The 17699-nt window shown below is 43.3% G+C and overlaps 1 protein-coding gene across 2 annotated transcripts in view; it reads left to right on the top strand.

Moving 5' to 3' along the window:
• The window catches only part of FBXO32 (F-box protein 32), a 36387-nt gene extending 20319 nt beyond the window's left edge, over nt 1-16068 (top strand). For both annotated transcript variants that reach the window (XM_030553786.1, XM_030553787.1), the window contains exons 6-9: nt 2486-2670; nt 6848-7030; nt 8282-8425; nt 10869-16068. In XM_030553786.1, the coding sequence (XP_030409646.1) occupies nt 2486-2670; nt 6848-7030; nt 8282-8425; nt 10869-10958 (602 nt within the window). In that variant the 3' untranslated portion in view covers nt 10959-16068. The remainder of the gene's footprint in view (nt 1-2485; nt 2671-6847; nt 7031-8281; nt 8426-10868) is intronic.
• The last annotated feature ends 1631 nt before the right edge of the window (nt 16069-17699 follow it).

The raw sequence follows: 17699 nt of genomic DNA, 5'->3' as shown, positions 1-17699 counted from the left end.
AATCATACCAGTTTCAATTGTTTTGATAAGTTATTTAAACTACAATACAGAAAAAAGTCACAATAACTATTCATTTCCTAAATACGTGAAAATTAAGTTATAACCACTTGGTAACTAATACTCTGCATTCAAGTTATAACCCTGGATTTTCATTTAAATTACATTACAGAACAACAAACGGAGGGGAAGAAAGTAAAATGTCATTTTAAATTACTCAGACTTTCGCACATGAAAGTCATACAGTTTTGCTAATCATTGTCCCGGACCTAGCTGGGTACTTTGGGAAGTGCTTGGTTCTGATTGTCCTGACATTTTATTGACTGGCTTGGTAAATGTTTTACTTGCCCTCAAAAGTCAGTTTTGTTTTGTTTTGTTTTTTTTAAGTGGGTAAGTAAAAATCTAACCTCATCGTGCCACTTTGGCACAGGAAAAAAGGGAGAAAGTGCATAGATCTTCCTAGATGATTCCCTTACTGTCATTTATAAGGCTTTACATCACTCTGGCAATGTATGGGCCTTAAAACTTTAACAGGTTTTTATGCTCCTGGGGAATTGACTAAGAATGGGAACAGTTAACTAACAATAGAATAATTAACAATGTTACTATGCAGACAGGTTGCTACATTTCTGCCTCAGAGAATGAAATCAATTATTCATCAACAAAATGTGCCTTTTTTTTTTGAGAACAGCTATTTTCTTTAATTTAAAAACAGACAATTTTCAGTAACATGATAATATTTAAGTGTTTTTTCAATTCTCAAGAAGTTACATTTTACTAGGCAGGCAGGTGGCTACACTTCTGCCTCGGGGACAGAGTCTTCCTCCTGCATTGCAAAAAGGCCTACCCTCCTCCATGCCCCTTGAGCCACAGTATCAAGAGAGAGGGACAGAGTCTCTCGCGCTTGTTGGCCAGCCCCGCCACCTGATGGTGATCAACGTCTTCCCCACAGGCACGCACACCTAGCCCCCCTCCCGCTGCAGTGATTTGGGTCTGAAGCTGCTCCAGGCATGCTGGAACAGATGTGCTGCCTGGACTGCCAGGGAACAGACGTGTGTGTGTGTCCCTTTCCCCCTGCCCCCTAGATTTCTTTTGCATTTTTGTGCATGGGGCACAGAAATATGCAGGTCATATGAATTCTCTGCCCCTGCATGGGCACAGATTTCTGTCATCCTATTGGGAGGAAGGTCAGGGTCCCACGCACCCCTGTCTGCAGAATAGGCTGTTTGGTCCTGCCCCAAAATCTGGCAGACTAGAGAGGAACTGCAGGAGGCCAAGGCTGGCTGCATAAAGGCTCTGTGCTTCCTTCCTAACGCTAGGCCCTAGTCACTTCCAAGGCTTCCTAGCCGCTGCACCACCAGGGGCTCCCACTGGCCATGGCTGCCCACCTAGGGAAAGGAGTCTGTCAGGGCCGACATTACTTTTTTCTGGAAATCTCTGTTGGGTCACAGTGTATTTTGTGTGTGTGTGTGTGTGTGTGTGTGTGTGTGTGTGTGTGTGTGTGTGTGTGTGTGTGTTTTGGGGATTCCCCCTTCCCTGGTCAATGCAATCTCCACTCCCTCTCCTTGTGTGGACCCTCAACCTTCAGAGGACCCTTGTAAGAGTAGAGGGACAGGGCAAGAAGAGCTAAAGAGGTGGCTGAGCCTCTGTTTCCACATGAACTGGTTGGAAGCAGGGCAAGAGCTGTGTGTGGAAGGTCTCCTCCAAGCATCGATCTAAGGGGGACAAGTTGGCTAATGTTCCTAGAGTGGCTGTTAGAAGCACTGTAGAAAGACCAGACATCCTTCCTCAGCAAAGTTCCCTCTAGGCTGCATGGCCAAGGAGCAGGCTATCAAGGGCCACGCAGGTGGGGAGAGCTGGAGCTGCCGCAGCCGGTGGAGGACATGCCTCTCCCCCAGTCCCAGCCTCGGAGCTGCCGTGGCTGGGGGAAAGGGCTGAAGGGAGTCCTCTCTCATCTGCCACAGTCCCAGGGAAGCCTGTACCCCAAACCCCAAATCTCTAGCTATAGCCCTCACCCCCCCACACACTCCTCTGCCCTAGCCCTGAGCCCTTCCCACACCCCAACCCCTGATTCCCAGCCCCACCCCAGAGGCTGCAACCCCCAGCTGGAGCCCTTATCCACCCCGCACTCCAACAGTCTGCCTGAGCCCCCTCCCACATGCTGAACCCCTCGGCTCCACCCCTGCTACACATGACCTCCATATGTAAAAAATTAGAGGGAACATTGTTCCTTAGGTCAATCTCTTGTACAGTTATTAGCGAACATCTCTGACAAATGTTTCCTGTCTGATAAACTGTCATGTCTAGACAGAGCAGTCCTCCTCTACTCCCTCCTTCCCCCCACAGTTCCAGATTTGATACTTTTTGGCCTAAGATCATAGAGAGTAATTGTTACAAAGCCTCCAGAAGAAAGTAGATACTGAGAATGTATTTAAACATTATAGTCTCTTTTTAAAATATATTTTTCTTCTTCTCTCTGCCTCCAAAGTCCTTGAAGATCAGCAGAACATCAGGCTAATAAGGGAATTGCTGCAGACTCTCTATACGTCACTGTGCACCCTGGTGCAAAGGGTTGGCAAATCTGTTCTGGTTGGAAACATCAACATGTGGGTACACAGAATGGAGACTATTCTTCACTGGCAACAGCAACTGAACAGCATCCAAATCACAAGAGTAAGCAAGAATCCAAGCCCTCACTTAGAGGCAAATGATACATTGGCTCTTTCATGCAACCTTATCATGCAGCTGCAGCTCCTGCCTGTGTAATTGGATCATAATGAGCATTCCTAGACTTCACACAGAGCCTGCTGGTGGAGAGAATTTGGATTAAGATTTGAATTCAATTGGATTAGACAGGGGGAGGCTTTTTTTAAGTATTACTTTTATTCTGACTTTCAAGTGGAAAATTAAACCAAGATGCAAAATGTTTTTCAGAGTTACATGGTAACATTGCATGTTTCTCTAAAAACAGCTTCATTTAGAAAAGCTGACCGCATGATGAAGCCTGGCATCTTCAAGTGCTCCTCAGATCACCCACTGACTCCACAATCAGGCCTGCTGTTAGTAGTAACCAAAACCATTTAGGCCTCTAAATGGTCATCAAATGCTGTGTGAGTGGAGTTTGGTCTCACTTCAGTTCCTTTTGGATAGATGCTCACGTTTCACTGGCAGTCTCAACAGAGGGTCAGAGTCAGGGCTAAGGCAGAATGATGAGACTCGAATGATGAGACTAGCACTTGTACTAGTATTGTCTGTGACTCAGTACTGGACTTTAGTTTCTAATGTTGCCAATATATCTGTCCCCTTTCCTAAGAGTCCCACTCTCACCTTGAAGTTAATTGCAAAATTCCCATTGACCATAGTGACACTGGGACATGGGCCTAAATTAATTGAAATGCAAATTTTTTCCCAGTAGGCTGCTAAAGAGGCATCATGCTTGGCTGCTGCTAATAGGCAAGAGAGGTGCTTGCGCTTGCCTAAGTAATTTCAAAATGTGTGCAGGGTAAGCACTATATCTAGGGAACCCTGAAGGAGCGTAGCTGCAGTGCAAGGACCTTGGGGTGAGGAGAGAGAAGTTAAGGGACAATGGGGAAAGGAGGCTTCTCTGGATTCAGAGAAAGTCTTAAGTAAAATCCACAGCCCCAGTCCTGCAATTATCTCTGTGACGCCAGACACACACTGACTTCCATGGGACCATAGGTGCTGACTCCATGGGTGCTCCAGGGCTTGGGCACACACAGAAAAAAATTAGTGGGTGCTTAGCACCCACTGGCAGCAAGCTCTCCCTCTTCCTCCCCAGCACCTCCTGCCCACTGGGGGCCCCGCCAATCAACTCCTCCCTCTCCCTCCCAGCACCTAAAGCCTGCTGTGATCAGCTGTTCCGCAGCATGCAGGAGGCACTGAGGGGCAGAGCAGGTATGGGGCATGCTCAGGGGAGGGGGTGGGGCGGGGCAGGATGGAACAGGAGTGGGAAGAGGCGGGGCAGGGCACTTGCGATAAGGGGTCCAGGGTAGGGGGTTGAGCACCCCTGGGGCCCAGAGAAAGCTGGCGCCTGTGCATGGGGCTCCTTGAAGGTGCAGGGTTCTCCTTGCACAGAGCTCACTGCAAGATCAGGATCCAGCTGCTTGACTCAATAGTTAAAACTATTTTATCTCAGCACCAGGCCAGTATACCATCAGGTTAGAAAATCCTGAAGACCAGTTAAAAAAATCTATCAATCCCAGCCAACGTTCTGTCATAGCACCACTTGTGAACTGAAGTGTGTGTGTGTTTTACATACATTTGTTTACTTTTTGGCCTAAACATGGTCGGCTGGCCTTTCTTTTAAAAAATTGTTTAATGTCTCAAGCTGTAAAGCTTGCAAAAAATGTAATTTTCACACCACTGAAGATGATTTCTTGTCAAGCTTGAACAAAAGCAGCTGTGTTTAAAGGAGGAGGGGAAAGAGCAGTATTACAGGCAGTTGGCCACTTACTGAAAGTAGACCAAGTGCTTTTGGTATTTCAGAAGGAGAAAAAATGTCTTAACAGCCAAGGAGTCTAAAGCTTGAGAAATATATACTGAGCATTGTAGTACTTGCTAGCTTAAAAAAAAATCCTGTCAAGGAAATGAAGGTTAACATAGGACTCCTCTGATCTAGAGTGAGTTCTTTTAAAAAGAAAAAAAAAAAAGTCACGTTTGAAATGTAGCAGATAAGTCTTTGGCCCTGATTCAGCAAAATCCTGAAGAATGTGCTTTAGTCACATGGACTTCATTAGTAAGATGCGCAGGTGTCTTTTTGAGTTCAACATATTTGAGCCTAGTCCTGTACATTTTACTCATGTAAAACCCCCGTTGACTTATGTGGGTATTTCATCTGTAAAAAGTGCAACTTCATTAGTGAATGGAATTTGAGGGCACTAATAAATTATATACAAGACTTCTGTGTTATCCACAGCAAACTTGACCTAAATTCTGCAGCCTGGGATAGAGATCTGTCACACCCCAGTGGAGCACACTGGACTGTTGCACCAACTCTAGGTCAATAAAAACCTTGCTGTTTTTTTAATTTAATTGAAATACACAAATGAAGCAATCTTTACAGTATGCTCTGTGTTATTTAATTCCATATGGAATTTAGTTATGCAATGCACTTACATTTTTAATTTGTAGTGTGCTTCAGAGTTTTGTATTGAGTTTCTACAATACAAACTGCATTGTAGAAGTTGTCAGAGGGAAGTTGAGTAAGAAACCTTTTGGGTTTTAGGGCGGGTATATGAGAGGCTGCTTGGGATCCTGAGATAAGAATATTGGCTAGATGTCCCTATTAACAATGACCAGCAGCAAAATAGTTAACAGTAGTTTTCCTAAGTTATCACTCTTAGAGTTTAGAGTCAACACCCCACTGATATGAGTGGGATTGTTCACTCTTTTTGGAGCTATTGTTTCAGGCTACTGGAAGATGCAATTGTGTCTGTTTATGGTGTTCTTGGCAACCAGAAGGGCTAGAAAATTAATTATTAATGAAAGATTACCAGAGTTTTTGTCACAGTGGATGGGCTGTGCAGCATATGCTGCTGCTATGGAGTTGCAGAGTACACTGGGCCCTGTTATAGATTAATAACTATGTGGCTTACTGAAGGGTTACGAAATGGGAACTTTTGTGTCTAAATAAATATTTATATTATGCCTTTGAATGGCCAGACACCATCCAAACACTGGAGACGGGGTCATATTTTAAAAATAGTCCCACAAAATTTTCCTTAGCTGATCAGCTATTTGTATTTTGTTTTAAACAGTTAACTGCCCTGCCAGTTGCATGTAGGGTGATGTGACTGCAACTTAAAATAGAGGCATCTTGGTGCAGGGCAACTAAAAACTTGGCACATTTATTTGAGACTCTTAACATTGTTTCACTGTTGAGCCCAAGCCTGCAAACCTTTACCACATGAGTACGGAGTGGGCACTAGTGTAGCAGTTGGAGCCCATTTCCTGGTTCTTAGGTCTTGATGGCACTGAGGATTTTCCCTGAATTCAACAGTCTGTATCCCGTTACCAGTGTAGCTGCACGCATGCAAACCCTAGTATGACAGACAGAGCCACTGTATGGAGCCCAGTGCTAAGGGCCACTAGTAGAGATAGTGACTTTCATTGTCTAGACCAAGAATTTGCATTGGTGTAGCTGAACTGGTTACTAGACAACGATGACTGTAATTGAGGCAAATCCACAATGTAGACGTGGTCCTAGAAGTATCCCCTGTAGGAAACAATTTTAAAAAAAATACTCTTAAATATTTCCTGGGTAACAGGTAGCATTGCCAGCAATGTTGTAGGAAACAATTAAAGGGAAATATTGATTGGTACCATTACTAGTGAACATCTCTACTTGGTTAATATAGGATCATGTGACCCTTCAAAGTAAAACACAGTTGTCTTAGTAGGACATGAAATTTCCAAAGGACTTAAACTGTATAGACTGGAGGTTTAACCTGTTAGGGAACAGTACTGCCCCTCCAGTTATCTGAAGTGACCTACAGACAGTAATGCCCTGGTCCACTATAGTGGAGCTTGGGCACCATAAACCTCCTGTCCAGTGGTGAGGGGAGTAAATTGTGCAGTTAACGTTTGATAGCACAACACAATTGTTGCTCTGAGTAAATGGTGGATACGGATACTTTTCTCGCTGGAAGTAATGGCTCAACAACACCACAGCCCATCATAGGATCTCCTAGGGGAACTGATCTGTCCCCTGGATGGGAAATTATCCAGTGTCACTGCATCTTGTGTATATAAAATATTTAGCAAGTAGTACATTGCTCCCATTTAGAATTGCCTGCTTTTCACTAACTGAGCTCTTACACTTTTTTTCCAGCCTGCCTTTAAAGGAATGACCTTTACAGACCTGCCGTTGTGTTTACAATTAAACATCATGCAGCGGCTAACTGATGGGAGAGACCTTGTCAGCCTTGGACAAGTGGCCCCTGAATTGCAAGTGCTCAGTGAGGACCGGCTACTGTGGAAAAAGCTCTGCCAGTACCATTTCACAGACCGACAGGTAATGGGATGAAAGTTAAACCTCAATCAATCTCCTATTGTAACCCATTTGTGATTGAACACACATAGACAAATCTTCCAGATCTTTGACTGCTTCTTTGTTCTGAGGCGCATGCTGTGAGTTTCTAATATGGGATGACAAGACAATGGTGATAAAGTTCTGATAGTGTTGTAAATGCCACAATACTGGTGCCTGAAATAGAAGGCTGCAGCATCAATAACGTCACACGCACCTCCTCCAATCTAGGCTGCTAACCTATCCACATGGCCTCGGATGGTAACACTGCTATTTGTACCATAGGTTTACAGAGTTCTGTGTCTGTGTAGTTCCCAACAGTAACTGCCCACATCAAAAAACCCATCGTCACAACTGGCAGCGTTGCTGACAGTCTCCATGGAGTGGCCAAGGATTGACTGGACCATGAACTATCCTCTCTTTCCCTTTAGTGGGAAGACACACACACACACACACACACACACATATATATACATCTGAGTTGTTCACTGTTGTTGGCAAGCTAACTCTGTTACTATATTGTATCTGTTTTGAGAGTAAAGGTTTTCAGTCTCTAGGGCTGCCAGTCTGGCACCATTCATAAGCACTAAATATACACACACAAATTGGGGGACCAGATCTTCAGCTGGTGTGAATTAGCATTGTTCCAGTGACTTCAACAAACCTACACAGATTTACGTCTGCTGAAGATCTGGCCCTGGATTCTGGGAAGATATTTTTTTCCTATATTGACTATATGTCACATGGTGTGACAGATCCAAATCTGATCTTCACCGCTAATGAAGATGTCCTAAAAGTGAATGTCTCACAAGCAAATACTGCAACTCCAGGTTTAAAGATATATCTGTGCAGAAAAACACGTTTAATTCCTGAAACCACTACATGGAGTAAATTTTGTTATCCCGATAGTCATTTTTAGCGTTTCTGAATCATGGTGATGTGTGGTAGCATTAAGCCCTTGGAGCCATTGTATAGCAATGTGCAACAGGAAGGAATCTGTGTAAAAGGTAAGATTGGTCTCTAGTATTGATATTGTGTAGTGTATTTAGAAGAAGGAGACTGTTAATGTGGAGAGGCTCAGAACAGATTCTCTTGCCACTACAGATGAGATCATGTGGAGATCAGCAAGAATTACATGCTGGCTACTATGTGCAGGAGGAGGAAGGTCTTGAAGTGATACTGCCAACAAAACTAAGCCTTCATGTACACGTAATCCACTCTAACTCTGATTTTTAGATTCGTAAACGGATAATCTTATCTGAGAAGGGGTTGCTGGATTGGAAGAAGATGTATTTTAAACTTATAAGATGTTACCCGAGGAAAGAGCAGTATGGAGACACACTGCAGCTCTGCAGACATTGCCACATCCTCTCCTGGAAGGTCTGGATATTTTGCTGGTATTTGATTGAGGGCCTGATTTCTCAGAAGTGCTGAATGCCCACTCTAATTCAAGTTAACGGGAGTTGCAAGTGCTGACCTTCTCCAAAAATCAGGCCAACCCCACTTAAAGCTTGCTTACTCTCTATCTTAAGAAGTTCCTTCACAGTTTCCTGTTACTCCCTGGGGCCTTATCTTTTCCCCACAGGATCTAGTGGGGATTTCTTGCCCTGTGATGAGAGAAGAACGCCCCTGGAGTGCCACAGCAAATTTGAAGCATTTACAGAAACCTGGGGACAAATTCTGCTGTCCACTACAGTGGTGTAAATCTGAAATAACTCCATTGACTTCAGAGTTACTCTGGTCTAACACAAATTTAACTGACAGCCAAATCAGGTCTCTGTCCTTTGGAGATGAGTCGGAGAGCGAATTTGAATCCTTGTCCTTCATCTCCCTTGAATTGATAACTGTCCCTAAAATCTAAAGCCGTGCCTTGACCTGTTCCTTGCCAAAGGAGAGTATAACATTTATTATAGAATTCTATAAGAATAGAACTGGAAGGGATCTGAAGAGCTCATCTAGTCTATCCCCCTGTGCAGAGGCAGGACCAAGTAAATCTAGACCATCCCTGACAGGCATTGGTCTCATCTGTTCTTAAAAACCTCCAGTGATGGGGATTCCACAACCTTCCTTGGTAACCTATTCCAGAGCTTAACTGTCCTTATAGTTAGAAACTTTTCCCTTGCTGTATATTAAGCTGATTACTTCTTGTCCTCCCTTGAGTGGACATGGAGAACAACTGATCACAGTCCTTAACATATCTGGAGACTGTTCTCGGGTCTGTTCCCCACCCTCCCCAAATCGTCTTTTCTCAAGACTGAACATAGCCAGGGTTGGTTGGTTTGTTTTTTACTTCATAGGTCAGGTTTTTTTTAAAACCTATTACCATTTTTGTTGCTCTTGTCTGGACTCTCTCCAATTTGTCCATGTCTTTCCTAGTGTGTGGCACTCAGAATTGGACACAGTACTCCAGCTGAGGCCTCACCAGTGCCAAGTGGAACTGCTGCCTCCCATGTCTTAGATACAGCACTCCTGTTAATACACCCCAGAATATTAGCTGTTTTTGTATCTATATCACATGGATCACAAACTGAATATGAGCCATCAGCTATGACCCCCATCAGAGGCAACGCATAGGGGGGCATGTGAGGTCAAGTGCCCCCCAGATGGGCCTGCTGGGGAAAGAGGAAGAGGGGCTCTGTCTTCCTGCTGCACCTCTCCCCAGCATGCTCAGCACCAATCCTTGGCAGCTGGGCCAGGGCAGGGAGCGGAGGAAGTAGGACTAGCTGCTTCTCATGCAAGCCACACTGGGTTGCTGGTCCTTGCAACGCAGCAGCTGCCTGAGAGAGCCTGGCTGGGGAGGCGAAGGCAGGCCACTCCCCACCTGGGCCTGGCTGCCAGGGACAGGGGCTGAGCAAGCCAGAACCCCCTCTTTCCTCCCCCCCCAGCACATTTCTGGCTCGCTCAGCCCCTGTCTCCAGCAGCCAGACCCAGGACTGACCCACTGCCGCCCAGGGAGTGACCTACCGCCACCTCCCCAGTCCAACTCTCTCAGGCAGCTGCTGCACTGCACGGAGCAGGGAGCCGGAGCAGCCAGCTTGAACCTCCCGCTTCGCACCTGGGCCCAGCTGCCAAGGAGAGCAGCCAAACGTGCCAAAGGGAGGGTGACGTAGCGGGAGAAGGACAGAGCGACCCTCCTCCCCCAACAGGTAACATGGGGAGTGGAGAGCGTGGAGGCCCTGGACCGGGGTCGCTGGGCAGAGGAGATAGGTGGGGCTATCATGTGTCCTCCCCTTTATATTGTGCCCCCCCACACCAGTATGGGGAGGCACGAGTCATCTATGAGCCTCCACATCCTGTTCAGCAGTGCTGCTGCCTAGCCAGTTATTCCCCATTTTGTATTTGTGCATTTGATTTTTTTTTCTTCCTAACTGTGGTACTCTGCACTTGTAATTAATTGAATTTCATCTTGTTGATTTCATACCAATTCTCAAATTTATCACAATCAGTTTCAGTTCTAGTCCTGTCCTTCAATGTGCTTGTAATGCCTCCCAGCTTGGTATCATCCCCAAATTTGATAAGCATACTCTCCATTCCATTATCCAAGTCATTACTGAAAATATTGAATAGTACCTGACCCAGAACAGACCATTGTGAAACCCCACTAGATGCATCCTCCCAGTTTGACAGTGGACCATTGAGAACTACTCTTTGAGTACAGTTTTGCATCCAGTTGTGCACCCACCTTATTGTATTCTCAGCTATGTACTCTAATCTACCAGTTTGCAAATTGGATGTGCAGCATGTGGCACACAGAGCATTGCTAAACCAATTAAATCTGTGACACTAGTTCTGTAGCCTCTCTAACCGGATTATTTTTTTGCAGGGTACTGATCATCCTTGCACAGCCAACAACCCAGAAAGCTGCTCCACTTCTCTTTCACCCCAGGACTTTATCAACTTGTTCAGATTCTGATCCCTGGTTCTTCACAGCATATCCTATTCCTACAAGACACTTTATAGCGCTCAGCTTGGACATTGAACTTGTAAATAGTGTAAATGTTGATGTTTGTTTGAAGCTCCTGAGTCAAGCAAACAAGAGGATCTTAGAGACGAAAGGTGAAATTGCTTGCTGACGTTCGATGTTTAAGAAATATGGACTTCTAACAAGAATGGCGTGTATAAGCAATGTTGTAAAAAGTCACCTTTTTATTATCCGAGTACAAGATACAGGGCAGAAATTTCTTTCTGTTTAGAAGTTAAAACTTAATTTGCCCCATGGCCCTTTAAAAACTTCCTATTTTTTTTCAGTTTCTAATAAATGAAAAGAAAGCAGTTTGAGACTAGGACTGTTTAACTGCTCCTCCATCTGGTTTTATTTACAATAGATATTTATAAATATGACATTTTAAAAATATTTATGGGGAAAAATTCCCTGCAACTAGTTTTAATAATACTTATATGTAAAAAAAATTGGACACATTCAGAAATATGCATAACATCTAGGATTTGATCCTAGTTAAAAATGAAAATAACACACCATGCCATTTTCTACCTCGAATAAATAGAGTACCTTTGAAACAACAATCCATTATGCAATGTGAACTATTATACTTTGTACAATGATTTAAAGGGAAATGATGTTTATGACCGTAAGCAAACTTCTTTTTATGTTATTGCTTACGTTTTTAATTCGTTTTCTTGCTGTACTCAGTTCTTGAATGCCCAGATGATGAGCGCCTTAGAAATACCTAAGATTTTACTCCACCTTCCTTTAAATTTTGTTGTCTTTATAAAAGATTAAGCAAAAAAACAAACCAAGGGTGAGGATTTGTATTTAAGGAGGATGCACGATGGATGAATAAGGGGCCTGATCTGCTCTGGATTTACACCTGTCTGAGATCAGCATCTGGTTCACTGGATCTGACTCCTCCCACCTTGTGTAACTCCACTGAAATAAAGACAAAACTGGTGTAACTGGGAGATGACTCAGCCCCATAGAGCTAGTGGAACTGTGCGAGTTTACATTCACTGAGGATCTGGCTTATAGCATGTAAGATAAATACTATTTGTTTGTAACTGCTGTTAGAAACAGGAAGAGCAGCGAGGAAAGCCAGCCATAGAGTTCTAGTGTAATACGGGTACAGTCAGTCCTTAGGGTAAATAGGATTTCTAATCACGTGACATCCCATATCATTTCTATGGATCATAGAAATGGAAAATAATTTACCTAATCCATCTCCCTGCCAGTGCCAGATTAACAGAGATACAGTGAGAATTAGTGCTTACAAATCTTGATCCCACTGAAATTAATGGCCAAACTTCTAATCTCCTTTGTTATGTATAACTCATGAATTTGACAAACTTAATCTGGCAGATTCCAGTCCATGTATAAAAGTTTGGAAAGCCTACATAGGAACAATCCTTGCAGTTGTCCTATAGCAGCGTTCATGTACAGCACTTTTCCAACACTGTACGCAGAGTGCGTAAGCAAGGTGCCTAAGAAAGACAAACATTAATAGGTTGTATGGTATGGACAAAAGAGTTGCGAGGAAGAGGAATACTCAGGATAAATCAGGAAGAACTACTTGAGTTTAATTATTTAATAGTCTGTTCCTTTTTTTACAGTTTTATAATTGATCTCTAACACGTTTCTGCAGCTGTTTATATATATTTTTGCAACAGTATTTGCATTTTTACAAACTAAATCACTTTGCATGCTCTTTCAGTAGTTGTGGGGGGAAAAATGAGTGTTTAGATTGAATGGTGGGGATGGAGACTGCAGCCCTGGTGAGGGGATATCCAGGAGAATGCTTTAACAGTAACTGCCATTTGTTGCATTCCAAGGCAGAAGGTTTGGTTCTTCCAGAAATCTCTTTCAGAGACAGGGCAAGAGACACTCCCATCAGAAATCATTTTGCATTATGCAGAGAAGGGAATAAAATAGTTTGACGACAGAGACCTTGCCCTCCCTCCATCTGCTCTCAACTCAAAGATGGGTCAAAAGAGTAAATTTGAACTCGGGGGAGAGGGTGTATGTTCATGTGAGTGGAAAGTGATTCAGAGGTAGTTAACCTGGAGAAATGAAACTCTAGTTGTGGGAGTTAGTGTAACTGAGTAAGAGAGGCCAGCTTCTATTCTCCTGCACACCCATGCAACCCTTGTTGATGTCAGTGAGGTGTTGTGGGTATAAATGAGACTGGAATTTGACTTGATGAAAGATGAGTGTTAAGGGAAGTGACTGAAGTAGCAATGTGTGTGAAGATCCATGTTAATCCTTTCTCTAGCAGTTCAAAGTACCCTTATAACCTTTGTGCCCCCTGCTTGGAGGTCTGATTTTTTTTCCTCCTTCCTCATCTGTCTGCCCCATCTACTCCCAGTGAACCAACCTAAATAGAAGTTGTGATTTGCAATGTCAAATTTGACATACCAGCAATTGGTGTTTCAACCTGTAAAATACTTATTTTAGGTTGTATTTATTGGAGCAAGTTCCTCCTCGGTGAAACTGACATCAAGTGAATTTAACTCCAGGGTCGATTCTGGAGTTAAATTCCATATATAATAGTCTGAGCACAAGGTTCTGAGTCAGGAACTTACGAACTCTAGTCCTGGCTGTGCAACTATTTCCCCTGTGGTTTTGGGCAAAACACTCTCTGCCTCCAATTCCAGTCTGTAAAATGGGGACAATAACTACTTATTGCAGTGCCCCACTGTAAGGATCAATTAGCTAATGTTTGGTAAAGCAGTTGAAGTTTAAAGTGCAGATTCTGATTTGAAAGCACTACATGGGCCTTAAGTGAAACATTTATCTACACATTGACATTTTCAGATTGTGTTGTTTCAAGAAAAACTATTCTTACGTGGTTACTTGAGGAAGAGACCTACAGCATGAAACCAAACGTAATGCATGCTATTAAGGAGTATAACTTATTAAATGAGTCTGCTACAGAAAGAAATAGAGCTTGCCTCATATTGTTATTTTATTGCTGCAGTCGTTACTGATATCGATCTCCTCATGAGTCTTTCCTATTCCCAAAATGGTTTATTACTGTCAAATATTGTAGTGAGTCAAATAATTCCTTTTTAACAACCACTGTTTGTGCCCAGATGCCTTAGCCTGACCACTTACAAAGGCATCGGTTTTATTTAAGTAGATTATTTGCATCTGCATGACGTGGGCTGACAGGAGACTGAAAACTGAGCGGTAACAGTGGGTTTGAGGCAGGAAGGTGCAAGGCTACTTTGGCATAAAAGGGACCTCCTTATTTTCAGGGTAATTCTGGCAAAGTTATTGTAAGTTGAAAACAGGCTTTCTGTGTTTGAACGTGACATCGATGATGATGATGATCTTTCCAAACAGCCTTTCATCTGGGTTGCCGTTAGGATTTCGTTAGTTTCAATACTATGAAACAAGGTCTTTGTTCTGCCTTTATCACCATAAATACAGAGTGATTCCATTGAAACCAATGGAGTTTGTCTGCATTTACTGGTGCAACAGAGCTGAATATGGCTCAGTACAGATATTTTAAAACCACTCCATACAGAGGAGGGGGCAGGGAAGGAAGAGAGGAGAATTTTGCATTTCAGTTTCCCGGGGGAGGTGAGTATTTGAGTTCTATTTGAATTTGACAGTCATTTCAAGATGCTGAATTTCAGTTGTACATAAACTGAGCAGTTTATACTAATGATGGTTTGGTATTTTAATGTTTGATTATGAAATGTGTGCACCTCATCTTGTATTTTTTTTTAATTATATTACTTCTGTTTTGTAAAATCGTTAGGAAACCTTGTACTGCTCTACAGACATGCTTCATATGTAAACGTTTAATTGCACCATACCACGTTCTGTAAATGGGAAGATTGCTATCCCCCTGTTTTGAACTCCTGTAGTGACTAATGTTTGTGTTCCCATTTCTGTTTGGCTGCACAAACAGCTCCTAGAACATACACATGTAGTAAACTAGCTTGTTCTGCCCAGCCAATTCTTTGGCCCATAGTAGCTACAACTGAAATAGACCAGGAACATTTCAAATACTGTAGAGTACCTAATAAATCTTGGATGATGTCTCATGTTTAAACCTTCTGTTCACTACAATAAATCATCATGTACTTTTGAGGGGCTCTTAGTAACCTGTTGCACAGCTTCTTCTCACAGATCAGCACCTTGCCAAAAAATAGCTTTCAATTAAAACGCTAGTCTTGCTTGCTGGCTTGTTGGCAAAAACACACCCTCTCTGTGGATATGATGGGTAATCAGTTTAAAAGTTTTCCTATAGCATTTGGAGTTCTGCTTGTCGTCTAGGCACAGTAATGTGTACAGACAAACTAACTTTTTATAAATGCTTTCCTTCTACATGTAATGGCTCTTGTAAAGGTCCCTTCTTCTGAGCTGACTAGCCCTCTGCTGCCTCTGAGGTTGAGAAGTTCCTAAGTGGAGCCTAATCTGCAATGTACTCAGCACCTCTTTAGTTCTCCCCACTCCTATTGACTTCATTGGTAGTGGAAGATGCTCTGGATCATTCAGCTGTGTGCAGGTCTGGCCCCAAAGACAGTAAATCTTTCCTTTTCTTGACAGTCTCCAATATATTAATAGCGTGAACACCTAAGTAACACCCCTGTTCTGGCACTCTATAGAGCACACACAGCCCTTTCACCCGGGTGACCCCGCTGCTGTAACTGAGGGTAGTCTGGCACTTTTTGGCTATCACTTGCTGCATATAGTGCCAACAGGGCAGCTCCACAGTTAACATTTTAATTAGAAATTGCAAATGTACTAATGTTTTAGGGGCTAATCTGCAGTAATAATGAATACCTGCTTATATGTGAAAGGGAAACTTGTTTTTCCTTTTTAAATAAAGCTGTAACTAGATAAGGTATGAAGTGAAAAGCATACCTTGTGTATTAAGACTCCTATTTAATATTATTGTGTGATTAAAATCCTTCCATATAAATTATTTGCACACACTTTTTTTTTCTTTGCATGTTCAACTCTGATTTTTACAGTGGTTTGGTACGAACAGTGATGTATTTTTCTAAAATGTCTTTGACACTGAATTGCAATAAATGTTCAAACAATGTGAACCTTGGCATTTAGTTGTTTGTTGCTTTCAAGTGAGTAGGCTTTTCACAAATGTAAATTGAAAGACTCACCTGCAAGTCTATCTTAAATACCATGGCAACAGGTGCTATGGTAATACCCAGAATGGATAAATCCACTGTTTTGTTGCATTAACCTTTTGTTTTGATTTACAATTGTCTTCAGTAAGGGCCAACAAAAGGTCAATGGTTAAATGGGACTTAAGTGATGAATAGGCCTTGTAATTCACATGTATCCAGCTGCTTCCAAGCTATGTAGTTTCCACCTTGGTACTCCAAGTTGAGGGATTACATAAGCAATGTATCTTCTGGCCCTGGGAACCTGAAGACATTTAATCAGGCAAAACTCCAATTGAAATCAAAAGGACTTTAGCCCAAGTTGGGACTGCATGATCAGAAAGGTGTCTGATCAGATGATGGGGAATATACACAAGGAATACCTTAGCCTGACAGGTTAACTCATCAGGAAGACAAATAACTGAATGACAAACGGGATCAGCATCATGGTCATTGAAACAGGAAGATTATATAGAAGAGGATGCCTGGCTGGGTTTCAAAATATATACTAGAAAATGAGAGAAAATAGTGGGTTTTGTGCACAAAAAGGCTTAAGTTTCAGAGCACACGTATCAGGTTTCTGAAACTCATCTCCAGAAACTCTACAATTACCTTTGGACAGACTGGAAAAACTTACCCTGAGATTTCTGCACTAAGTTAGTAGGGGCTGTGTAGCTAAAACCCCACAGGTAGCAATCTTCAAGGTGCCAGATTTCTTCTAAATTGGGGGCAGGAAAAAATATGCTAAGTGCCCTGATTCAGCAAATCTCTCGCTCAAGTTCCATTAAAGTCAATGGAATTACATATGTAAGTGTTTTGCTTAACTGGGGCCTAGGACTTGGATCCACAAAGGGCCATAGGTGTTGCAAAGCTTAGTGTTTCAAAGCCTAACTTTTAGGCACCCAGAAAATCACTGGAACAACAATGAAATCCACAAAACCTGGGTTAGGTGCCCAGGCACCCTATGCAATGAATGGGGAGAGATAGGTGCTTAAGAACGGGATCCAGGAAAGCCAGTATACTAGGCAGCTGATTGCAACCAGGATGTGGGCAATCCTATTTAGTGGTCAGAACAGGAGTCAAGCCAAATCAGGTACTGAGAGTCAGGCCATGTCTACATCTAAAATTTTGCAGCGCTGGTTGTTACAGCTGTATTAGTACAGCTGTATAGGGCCAGCGCTGCAGAGTGGCCACACTTACAGCAACCAGCGCTGCAAGTGGTGTTAGATGTGGCCACACTGCAGCGCTGTTGGGCGGCTTCAAGGGGGGTTCGGAGAACGCGAGAGCAAACCGGGAAAGGAGACCAGCTTCGCCGCGGTTTGCTCTCGCGTTCCCCGAACCCCCCTGCAAACCGCAGGGAAGGAGACCTGCTTGCTCGGGGGTTCGGGGAACGCGAGAGCAAACCGGGAAAGGAGACCAGCTTCGCCGCGGTTTGCTCTCGCGTTCCCCGAACCACCCTGCAAACCGCAGGGAAGGAGACCTGCTTGTTCGGGGAACGCGAGAGCAAACCAGGGAAGGAGACCAGCTTCGCCGCTGTTTGCTCTCGCGTTCCCCGAACCACTCT

The sequence above is a fragment of the Gopherus evgoodei genome, chromosome 2 (assembly GCF_007399415.2).
Source record: "Gopherus evgoodei ecotype Sinaloan lineage chromosome 2, rGopEvg1_v1.p, whole genome shotgun sequence".
Lineage (NCBI taxonomy): Eukaryota > Metazoa > Chordata > Testudines > Testudinidae > Gopherus > Gopherus evgoodei.
Note: the sequence above shows the minus strand (reverse complement) of the source record. Positions and strands in the feature narration are given on the sequence as shown.